At 53.3% G+C, this 11,842-nt stretch overlaps 1 protein-coding gene across 2 annotated transcripts; it reads right to left on the bottom strand.

Annotated features, from left to right (window-relative positions):
* Positions 1–1,361: 1,361 nt before the first annotated feature.
* Positions 1,362–10,928, bottom strand: SYT2 (synaptotagmin 2; the record flags this gene model as incomplete). 2 transcript variants are annotated; one of them, XM_080699534.1, is made up of 8 exons in its annotated part: positions 1,362–1,568; positions 4,151–4,284; positions 5,224–5,341; positions 6,412–6,579; positions 6,878–7,045; positions 7,414–7,542; positions 9,114–9,280; positions 10,748–10,928. In XM_080699534.1, 8 exons carry the CDS (start codon positions 10,926–10,928, stop codon positions 1,362–1,364), a joined length of 1,272 nt encoding a protein of 423 aa, XP_080555660.1. The 2 variants fall into 2 exon arrangements, with proteins under 2 accessions (XP_080555660.1, XP_080555661.1); XM_080699535.1 differs by having other exon boundaries at positions 7,414–7,533.
* Positions 10,929–11,842: the final 914 nt, after the last annotated feature.

The raw sequence follows: 11,842 nt of genomic DNA, 5'->3' as shown, positions 1-11,842 counted from the left end.
TGGAATGAATGCCCTTCATTTCTTGGTATTTGCTGGGAGAGGCTCTCTAATGAATGGTAGACTCTGGCCTCCTCACAGGGCTCCCAGGGACACTCCAGCTATCCACAAGCCCTCTAGCATGGAGGGCAGAGGGTCCGGGAGGCCAGGAACAGGGGCTGAGGGAATCCCAGTGCTCCCATCGGTGTCATCCAGAAAACCTCCACCATGTGTCCATCATCCTCCCCTAATGAGCGTCCTCTTCTTACCTGGACCTCAGGGGAACTGAGAACACTTAAGCCTTCCTCTTACAAGTTCTCTGGCTCTGTACAGATAACATGTCTTCATACAGTGTTGCTCCACTTAAACGAAAAGAGAAACAAGCAAAAGCACGGTGGGGAATAAATACAAATGAATCGCACTGCTTGTGTTCTGGAGAAAGTGTCTGTGTTTCCCCCTGGATGGGCTGAAGATCCAGAGTTTAACTGTGGTCATTCTGGGTAGTGGGACCTCTGTTTCTTCATAGTTTAGTATTCACGGTCAACAAGAGTGAGATCCTGGGATCCACATCCCGGTTAGAGTCTGACTGGTCTAGTGAAGAGTTCATTTCCATCATATCCCAGAAGCCCCACTTCTGGGGGAACCGTGACTGGCAGGAGGAACTCTATGATGGCATCAAGGGTTTGGTCCTAGTTCTGAACACATCCAGTCCCCACTCCTTGCTGCCTCCCAGAGAGCCACCCGCCAGGAGTATGGGTGCTTCTAACCAGGAGTTGGAGCCTTTACCACAATCGGACAGAATCTCTCCCAAGTTACACAGTGGACTTTCTTCATTTCCCTGAAAAGCCTTCTCTTCCTGAAAAGCTTCACCATCCATGGCTCATTCCAAGAATAAAGGGAAATACTCACAGACAGACAGACAGACAGACACACACACACACACACACACACACACACACACACCCCACACACCCCACACACCCCATCCCACCCCCACTGGCCACTGCTCAGCCTTCACTGTCAGGAAACAAGATGTGCTGCCATTCAGTCCTGAACATGCAAACACAGGGAGTGCTGCAACTTTCTGCCAGCGGAGAGAGCCTCCCTCGGGGCGAGGCTCACACAAGGGTTTGAAAGAGTGAGGGGGCACGCAGCCAGGGCAGCCCCAGGACGGTGAACAGAACCAGGCTCCTCTCTCACCTCTGAGGGGACTCTGCGCTCAGCCATCAAAGGGAAGTTGGTCTTCAAAAAGAGAAAGAGGGAGGAGAAACAAGGGCACAACCACAAACAAATGAAGAAAACCTCTAAGGTCGCATAACTGAGGTATTGATAGCTCTGGATCTTGTCAGTGTCCGTGAAGGGCGTGGGGTCCCAGCCGCTGCTGTCTACTTGTTCTTGCCCAGAAGTGCGTCCACCTCCTCCTCGGGCTTCAGCGAGTGCCACTGGGCGATGGGCCTCCGGGGGTTGGCCAGCATGTCGGACCAGTGCCGCAGCTCCGTGCCCGTGGCATTGCTGCCCACGAAGATCTTGCCAATGGCTTCGTTCTTGCCCAGCTTGTCATAGTCCAGCACGGTGACCACCACCTGGACTTTCTGCAAGGAAAACAGAGGGGAGGCGTTGGAAGGTGGAGACATGGGCTCCTATGACCAAATTCCCTCCCTCCGTTAACCTGCACTCTAAGTGGTTGGCAAGAACAGCCCTCCCTGGGTTCCTCACTTCCCCCACTTGCTCCATCTAAGACTGAATTGGAGGCTGAGGCCACACCTTTGGGGCAACCAGTGTTTCTACCAACAGGCATTTTTTGGAGCATGATAAATACTCCAGGCATGTGTGTCAGGCACTTGTGGGGGGGGGGGGACTGACGAGATGAATTTAACCTCCAACAAGATCAAACAGACACGGAATCAAAAACTCTTAACGCAAAGAGATAGAGGTTACACAAGAGAGGTGAACTCGAGGCGCCCTGGAAACTCAGGTGTCGGTCCCGCTCCGCTCACTCAGGAAGAGCTTCACAAAGAAGCTGACTGTGAACTGGGACCTGAAGTGCTGGGGATTTCTCTAGGAGGAGAAAAGAGGGAAGAAGAGTCCAGGAAAGAAATTAGCCTAAGTGGGGGATGCAGAGATGGAGAGTGCATTGGTGACTGAGGAGCACGTGGGGTTCAGTCACTGAGGCACGGAGTAAGAAGCAGCAAGGGAGAAGCGTGGCTGACGGTGGACGGGTCGGCTAAGATACAGGTGTTTCACCTTCAGACAGCAGTGGGCAGCCCCTGACAACCCAAAGAGCCGCGGCATAGCTATCGAGGGGAACCCTGGCGCTACGGTGGCAGGTCCGCTGGAGGAGGCCGGGGCCCGTGGCGGCAGGGAGGCCAGTTGCCAGGGCTCTGATGCCGAGTCCCTGGTCCCAGGCAGTGGCGATGGGAAGTCGGGCCCAGGACGGAAAGGTATTTAGAGGAGAGATTCAAGAGGACTTGGTGGTCAGCTGGATTTGTTGTGGGGACAATCATGCCTGTCTTCCTTAGCCTCAGCCAACTCAGACTCATCCTTTAGGACAAAGCTTGTCAGGGGAAGATTCCCCCCCCCCCCCCGAACGTTCACACTGTGCTTTAGCAGCCTGTTTGCTGGTCTCCCACTGTGAGGGCCTTGAGACAGGGCTGTGTCTTCTAACACTTGTTCCTCCAGTGCCTCGCAAGTGCCCGGCACTTAGAAAATGCTCAGGAAACGCCAGGCATGGTGGCACACACCTGTAATCACAAGCCTTGGGAGGCTGAGATAAGAAGAGGATTGCAGGTACTTGGCTAGGCTCAGCAACACGTACCAAGACTCTCAGCAACCTTTTTTTTTAAATTAAAATACACACTAAATAAATAAATAAATAAATAGGACAAGGGTGTGGCTCAGAGGTAGAATGCCCCTGGATTCAATCCCTAGTACCAAAAAAAAGGAAAGGAAAGGAGAGAAGAGAGGAGAGAGGAGAGGGAAGGGAGGGAAGAAGGGAGGAAGAAAGAGGTAAAAGAAAGAAAGAAAGAAGAAAGAAAGAAAGGAGACAGAGACAAAATGAATAAATGCTCAGGAAAGTTGAATAAAAGGAAAAGGGAAAGGAAAAGGAAAAGGGGTCTAAGACAATGGCCAGATTTTGACTTGGGCTGCTGGGTGGCTGGAAGGGCCATTCATTGAAAACAGAATGCAGACAAAGCAGGTCCAGATGGCAGCAGGGAGGGAGAAGATCATTACATTGGCTTCACACATGTTGGCTTGGAGATGCTTGGGCCGGCTTACTTTCTATCTAAAGTCCTCCACAGTGAGACTCCTCCTAGGCTTACATTATTGCTGAGCTACCCACTGTTCCCTGGAAGAAGCCCATAAATGACATCACACCCACCCCCATATGTGACAGCCCCAACAGTGAAGGTCCCCTGGGCACTCCTGGAGGGCACGGGGAGCTCACCAAGAAGAAGAAACTGGCCCGCGGGAGCCAGCCCTCTGCAAGGCCCTGCATCTGTCTTTTGGCCCAGAAAGGTGGGTGGCTCTGGTCCTACCAGGTGCAGATCCCAATCACACAGGAAATGGAAAAAAAAAAAAAAAAAACCATGTCTCTGCCTTGCTGGTGGGAAGGGAGGGAGAGAGGGAAGAGCAGAGAAGACGGAAAGCTGGGGGGAGGGAAGGAGGGGTCAGAGGGGTAAATGGGATCAGACCTCCGGAGCAGTAGAAGGGGCAGGGATGGCTGTCCATCCCAAGCTCACCGATGTCACCCCACAAGCACACGACCATGCTCCCCAAAGTCCTAAAGGAATGATCTACAGAGCTGGGGGAGGGGAACTGGAGATTAAACTCAGGGTCGCTCTTCCACTGAGCTATACCGCAACCCTTTTTATTTTGAAACAGGGTCTCTCTAAGTTGCCCAAGCTGACCCCAAATCAGCGATCCTCTGGCCTCAGCCTCCTGAGCAGCTGGGATTATAGCTGCACACCACCTCGCCCAGCCTGTAGAATTTTTTTAAAGCTACTTCAGGCTCATCTACTGGGAAAGGAGGCCCCATCGTGTCCTCCTCAGACCCAGAGCCTTCCCCTGCCCAGCGACACTATTCAGTGGTCTTTGGTGAGTTCCCTGCCCTCGTCCAACCCTCGTTTGCATCCTGTCCCTGGCTCTGTGCCTAAGACCTGCAAAGCTCGAGCACCTGAATCTGCTCGAAGGGGATCTCGAAGCTGAAGGACTCGTTGAAGTAGGGGTTCAGGGTCTTCTTCTTCACCGTTGTCTTCTTCTTCTTGAGCCGCTTGCCGTTCTGCATCAGGTGGATCTTCACGTAGGGGTCTGTGGAGGGAGAATCCCAACCCAAGAGGCCCCTCAGCCCCCATCCTCCCTGCCTGGGTTTCCAGCACCTCAAGGGGGAGCAGGGCATCCACCATGCTGAGACCAGGCCCTCAAAAGCACTGAAGCATGGGACGGGAAGTCCAAGAGACACAGAAGAATTACCCAGTTCAAAGGTGGCAAGAGGTTTCACCTCAAGGACCAGCCCTGACTGATTGGCTGTGGCTTCCAGAAGCATCCTGTTGAGGAACTTCTGGGTCTACTCAGAAAGGCCTCGTGAGTGTGGGGGCTGACTGATGATCCCTTTGCTAAGTAGGGGCCAGAGGAGAGCTATGGGCAGAGTCCTGATCTTGGCCTGATTCAATCCTCCTAACCTTGCAGATGAGAAACAGGCCAAAGACCAGAAGTGACCTGCGCCAGCTCACGTATGGACCAGGGACCACTGGAGTCAAGCACGGGCCTGATTCTCTGAGAAGGCCCAGCAGACAGAGGGCTTCTCCCGCCGGCACCCGGGTGACTCAGGTGCCAGCCCCACACGACGTCAGGTAAGTCTGAAACTAGAGCATCCCCCATACACATACACAGGCCCTTTCTAGGGCACAGCATTTTGGGTCAAACCCTCTACTTTCTACACTTCCCTGGAAAAATCAAAACCCTAAGTCACTGATTCATTTGAGGAGTGCAATCTCTCTCATCCTCTCCTCTGCAGACCATAGCACCCAGCCAGAGGACACAGGGAAGGCAGCTCAGACTGGAGACAGGGTCCCTTTGGAGAAAAGGGAGCTGGGAGACCAGAGCCCCCTTGTTCTGAGGGGAGACGACCAGGTCTCAGGGCAGGAAAGTTTTCCTTGCACACCTCCCTGGGTGTGCAAACTCCAGGGGTTCCTGGCTGTGACTGGCTCACTGGTGCCACCCAATGGCAGCCAGAAGCTCTGCACGTACCTGAGAGGCCTCCCACGTCCATCTTCTTGAGGTTCTTGGCTTCCAGGATGCAGACGGTGAGCTTGCCAGCCGTGGGCACGTAGCGCAGGGAGGTGCAGATGTCGCCCAGCTTCTCTGGCTGTTCAGGGGAGAAGTGGGAATCAGGCCCCTGCAGCCATGTTGCTGCCGTCCATGGCCACAGCCTGGGGAGGCTGGCAGGTGAGCGGGGCGGAGAGCAGGCAGTGTGGGTACACGCGGGCCCAGGCGGGGTGGCAAGGGCCCGAGGGACAAGGGAGACGGAGACGCAGAGGTCTCCTGCCTGGCACCCCTGCCCACGGCGACCCCACCACCAGCCATTCCCCCACAGAGTGACTTGCAGGTGTCCAAGTTCTCTGCTTCCCTTTCCTTTTGTTGATGCCACCGTGACTCTTTTCATAGAGACAAGGCCAGGATTCTCTGTGACCCCGTGAGAAACAGAGGCTCCCAAGGGAGATGGTTTCCTCAGACTCACAGCTATGTGGCTCTGGGGGCGGGATGAGCTCTCGGGCCCCGACTCCTATGGTCCCTGCAGGAGCCACGACAAGGCCGCCCAGGCGAGAGCGTTCGTGCCACTCACGCCCTATGACCAGCGTGCGGCCTGCCATCCTCCCACGGTGCAGAAGCACGTGCTGGGCTTCTTTCATCCCTGCCTCTGCCTAATACCCTGCGGGGCAACACTAGGGGCTCGGCCAAGGCAAGCGGCAGTGCCTGGAAGGAAAGGGGGTTAAAATGAGGGTTTGGGCACACAGTAGAGCTCAGTAAATACTTTGGTGCATGAGTGAATGAATGATGTAGCAGTTGCTGGGTGTACAAGTCCCCGTGCTGAGAGGACTTTAGAATAAATAGGAGCTTTCCTGGTGGGTAAACTGAGGGACAGTCAGGAATCAATGGCCCTGGGTGATAACAGAACCTTAACAATGATGGCCTTACTTAACTGAGTGCCCACCAAATGCCAGACACTGCACCAGGCGCTCGGCATGCACAGTTCATCTGCAAAGAATCTAAAGAAGAGAGCTCAGGTCCAGAGTTGTGGCAACTTGCCCAGAGTCAAGAGCTGGGCGTTGGGGAGCTCAGCCAGCCCAGCAGGCCTGGCTCCCCAGCCTGCTCTGGACAGGAGCGGGGTGAGCAGGGGCATCTGTTTTCTGTGGGCATGGCCTGCCCCACTCTCACCTCCTCCTTCTCCCCGCCTTGCAGGTCTCTCCACTCCTCGATGGGCTGGCCGAGGTCCACGGTGTTCATCGGCACCTTCACCTCGCCGATAATGTCGTGCTTGGAGAAGCGGTCGAAGTCGTAGATGGCCATCACCAGGGTTTTACCCCCCAGCTCTTGGTACGGCACCTGCAGGGTGCCAGTGGGATGAGAAGGGGCTGAGTGAGTCAGGCCGACTCGGGGTGGCAGGTGCCTGGGCTCCTACTCCAGCCAGCCTACTGGGCTCAAACAGAGATAAGACCCAGAGCCCTGGGGTAGCAGAGGGTGGGATGGTGAGTTGCCATTCACCAGAGGCCGGCAGTGACCATGACCATTCACGTTGGCCCATATCTGGCCTGCTGGAGTGGGTACCAGCACCCCAGCCAGGCTGAGAACCAAGGACGGGTCTGCAGGGAAGGGCTGCGGTCATCCTCCCCACCCTGCTCACCTTGAAGGTGAAGGTCTCATTGAAGGCAGGGTTCAGGGTTTTCCGGTGAACTTTGGTCTCATACTTCTTCTTCTTGTCTGGAAGGAGGAAGACTTTGACATAAGGGTCTGAGGTGCCCCCCATGTCCAGGGCAGGTAGTTCGGCTGCCTGCAGGACGCCCACGGTGAGCTGTGGAGAGAGGAAGAGAAGGGTCTGAATCTCCGTTGCTGCAACATCAGCTCTGGCCCCAGAGCCAGCTCCCACCAACCCCTCCCCAGAGAGCAAGGCTGTCTCCACCTCTGGTCCAGGGACATGGAATGACATCTGGGAACCTGAAGTTAAGAGGGCAATTGGCTAGCCTGAGCCTGGTGGGCAGGTTAATAGGAGGAAGCAACCTGGAACCTCTCTGAGCAGGATGGTAGCCACACCAGGGCCGATACTCAGGGGTACATGCCCTGCGGTCTCCAAACTGCCCATGCCATGGGAACGAGCAATGCCCAGATGTCTCTAGGGTGACTGTTTCTATCCCCTCTCACCCCCTGCCAAGACCCACGTACCTGGTTAGCCTGGAAATCATAGTCCAGAGAGAACTGCAGCTTGCCCAGATTCTCTGGCTCTTTCTCCTCCTCTCCTTCACCTTCTCCCTCAGTCAGGCCTGTCTCTGCATCGTCGTCATCCTGGGGAAGCTGGGAGGGGAGAAATAAGTTGAATGGGGACAGCAGAGCAGCCCGGCTCAGCAGGGGTGGGGTGGGGGTGAGGGAGGAAGGGGGCACATCCAGGGACTCTACTCCCCCAGCCTATCAGAACCGCCTCCCTCCTCTCCATGCAGCTCTGTACTGTGAGGCTCTGGGCCGCATGAGCCCCACAGCGCCCTGAGGCGGGGGACTAGTTTCCACTGGAAGAATCCCCTCAACATTTGCCCCAGCTCAGACCCCAACCATCCTGTGTGAGACATACCAGGGGTGCAGTCCAGGCAAGTGGGGGCAGGGTGAGTCCACAGATAAGGAAAGAAAAGAAAAAAAAGGATGTTAAAAAAAAAAAAAACTTGCAATTGAAGCTCACCCCTGAAGCCACAGCCACGTGGAGGCAAGGCCGAGCTAGACCCGAGTCTTTCTTTCTTCTTTTTTTTTTTTTTTTCCCCTGGTACTAGGGATTGTGTGATCTTCTTGTCTCAGCCTCTCAAGTACTGGGATTATAGATGTGTGTCACCATGCCCAACTAGACACAGGTAATTCTGGGAAACACACACACACACACACACACACACACACACACACACACACACTCAAAAGCCATTGGGACTCCTGGCCCACTTCTAAAGACCAGCTCCTTCCTCAAATCCACCATTGTGATTCTTTGAGCAAGAGATTTTTCCCAGTCACTCCCAAAACAAACATGGGGAACTGGAAGTGCACTGTAAACCTGACTTTGGAAAATCAATGGACCTTTCAATGCTGATCAACACCAAAGAACAGGGTTAAATTATGATGATTAGGGTTGAATTCCACATGGCCCTTTCTTAGCATCTCAGAAACTTTCTCCTGGCTCATTCAACAGCTCTCCACTCCAAAACCACCCAGGCTCGACCCCTCCAATTAGGCACCCACTGTCCTTCAGTCTCTCCTGCAGGAAAACACAGGGTTACCCGTGGCGTCTTCCTAGTGGTGGTGCTGATCTCTCTTTCCAGCATTTTCTTCCAGTATCCTTTTTGGAGATCAACATATTTTTCTTTTCCTTTAATTTCTCAAGGATGAGTTCACACTGACACATGAACAAGGCCTCTTCCCACTACTGATGCCACCCTAGAGATGCAGCCAATAGGGAGCTAGTGGAGTTTGAAGGAGGAACCAGTCTGTGTTTTGTATTCTTTTGGTGTGTGTGTGTGTGTGTGTGTGTGTGTGTGTGTGTGTGTGTGTGTGTAAGAGAGAGAGAGAGAGACAGACAGACAGACAGACAGACAGACACTGGGGATTGAACCCAGGGGCATCCTACCTCTGAGCTACACCCTATTCTATTTTTTTTATTTTGAAACAGGGTCTCACTAAGTTGCAGAGGGCCTTGTTAAGTTGCTGAGGCTGGCCTCGAACCTGTGATTCTCCTGTCTCAGCCTCTCAAGTACTGAGATTACAAGCGTGCACCTCCACGCCTGGCTTGGAAGCATCCTGTTTTAAGGAGGGAGCCAGCTTGGCCGTAGAAGCCTAGAAGCCACCTTTTGGCATCAGGAAGGCCTAACATAGACCCCGACGCCATGGCCTACCTGGCCGCCTTTCATGTCCTTCATGTTCATGGCGTTCTTCATGCCTTTTCCCTTCTCCTTCTTGTTCTTCTTCTTCTTGCAGCAGCACTTCTTGCAGATGCAGAAGCAGCAGGTGAGGAGCAGAAGGCCAGCGACCACGGCGATGGCGATCAGGGCCCAGGGTGGCACTGTGCACAGAGAAGAGTCTCCGGGTCAGCATGCTGCGCCCCCAGGCCCAACCCCACAACGCTGGCAAAAATGGGTTAGGACTAGGGCCCCAATGCCCATGCTCTATGTTGTTTTAAGCACATCTCCAGGAGTGACCTGTGTGTAAGTTGCAAATATTTTGTGTGTCTTTTTACTAATACCTTGTTGTTTCCTTAAACTGTTGGCTGAGAAATAGCAGTCAAGTCTTTACATGAAAAAGTATCAGTCTGGCTACCCGCCTCCATGGTACCAGGGATGGAACTCAAAGGTATCTTAACTCCAAGCTACACCCCCAGCCTTTTTTTTATTTTGTTTTATTTTGGTATTGGGGGTTGAACCAAGGGTCATTCTACCTCCAAGCTGTACTCCCAGCCCTATTTTATTTTAATTTTGAAACAAGGTCTTGCAGGTTGATGAGAGTCTCACTACTTGCTAAGTCCTAAAACCTGCAATCCTCTTGTCTCAGGCTCTCAAGTACTGGGGTCACAGATGTACCCCACCATTGCTGAGTGGCTAAGGCTGGCTTCAAACCTGCGATCCTCCTGTCCGACCCTTCCAAGTACTGGAATTACAGGCATGTGCCACCATGCCCTGTTAATGTGGCTCTATTAATAGAATTTTGACTAGTTTAATTTCTGGAGAAGATGGGATGGGTCTTGTCACACCCGGTGTGGGAAGAGCCCCTCAGCCCAGCCCCAGGCACCTTGTCTCAAGAGTGTTGACTCAAAGAAGGCCATAAGCTATAGCCCACCAGGAAGACTGGGCTTTGCCCACCTCAAGACTTTGGGGTGGCCCCAGGGTATTCTCTGTGGTTCTGAAGTGCAGCAGAGCACCTGCCAGTGTGGCTGCTCCCCATAAACTGGGCCTCTGTTGTCTCCCACCCAGACACCTTTGCCAGGAATTCAGAAAGCAGCGGGAGCATTCATTTTCCATATTCCAAAATACAGTCATTTCAAATGTTACTGGAGCTGGGCTTGGTGGCACACGCTCGTAATCCCTGCTCTTGGGAGGCTGAGACAGGAGGATCGCACAGGTTCGAAGCCAGCCTCAGCTACTTAGTGAGACCTTGTTTCCAAATAAAGTATAAAATAGGTCTGGGCATATTGTCTGAAGGTAGGAAAGCCCTGGGTTCCACCCTTCGTACCAAAAAAAGAAAATGTTACTGGAAACTGCCATAATGATTTCTATTTCATAATTTTTCATCCTTTGGTTTTATCTTCTGACAGTTTAAGTTGTAAGAACTTTTCCCCCCTCTAAGAGTTGGGGCGCATAAACATAAATCCCACTGTTGACTTCATTAGTTCCAGACCACAGCCCCTCTTCCTAAACAGGTCCCCAAAACAATCCAGGCTCAGACCCAAACATTAGGAAAGCGCCCAGCCCAGCCCAGCCCCGTGGCGGGCCTCCCTCCACCCTGCCTCATCCTCTCGGCCACCAGGGCCACTCACGGGGGATCTTGTTGATCTCATTGAAGAACTTCTCCTTCAGCTTGGCAAACATGTCCTCCTGGCTCTCCCCAGGGGCCCCGCTCTCCGTGGAGTTGTCCATGGCGGGCCTGACGGGCACTGTGGCGGTGGTGGTAGCGGGAGCCACAATGGGCTCCTGGTTCCTCTTGAAGATGTTCCTCATGGCGGCAGAGGGGACAGCTGGGGATAAGAGGGGAAGACAGGATGAACCTCCCCAGGCCCACGTGCAGAAAGCGCTGGCCAAAGACCAGAAGGTGTTTCAAAAGCTAAATACTGCTACTAATTATCCTTTTATATTTCTAAGGTGTCTCGTGTAACGTTAAGAACTCTGGATAAACAAGAAGAGTCACCATTACATCGGTACATGTTCTGGGGCTGTGCAAATACTCTGCATGCACCATGAGGTCCTGACAGGCTAGTCCCAAAGCCACCTCATGGGACACAGCCCTGATCTCCTCCCCATGTTCCCTCAAATCTGACCTCACAGCACCTCTAGCAAGGGGTGCCGTTGTCCTTGGGGTGTCCTTCACCTCCTCCCTGATTTCCTCACTCTGCCTGGACCCTCTGCTGTCACCATGAAAACACTCTCGCTATCTCCAGCTCCGGTTCCTCTGGTCCCCAGGGCTCGCCCCAGCCCGCTCCTCTTTCCTTGAAGGATCCCTGCACTTGCTCAGGTTTGTTTCCTCCTCTTGGGAGATGGTGCTCAGTTTCTCTCTCCAGCCCTGCCCTCTGCCCACGACTCCACGGTAGCCTTCCTATATCAAAGACTGGCATCCACTGATGAGAAAAGTAACACAAGCTGGGTGTGGTGTCGCACACATGTGATCCAGTGTCTGGAAGGCTGAGGATTGCAGGTTGGAGGCCAGCCTCAGCAACTAAGCAAGATCCTGTTTCAAAATAAAAAGTAAAATAAGGAAAGGGTGTCGCTCAGAAGTAGAATGCCCATGGGTTCAATCCCCAGTACCAATTAATTAAAATAAAAGTAACCCAAGATTGTTAAAAAATTTGGGGAGAGAGGCAGGAAGGGAAAGGAAGGGAGAGGGGAGGAGGAGAGAAAGAACCTATAATTCTACCATC

The sequence above is a fragment of the Muscardinus avellanarius genome (genome assembly GCF_963383645.1).
Source record: "Muscardinus avellanarius genome assembly, chromosome: 7".
Classification (NCBI taxonomy): Eukaryota; Metazoa; Chordata; class Mammalia; order Rodentia; family Gliridae; genus Muscardinus; species Muscardinus avellanarius.
The sequence above is the reverse complement of the archived record's forward strand: the minus strand, read 5'-3'. Positions and strand labels throughout refer to the sequence as shown.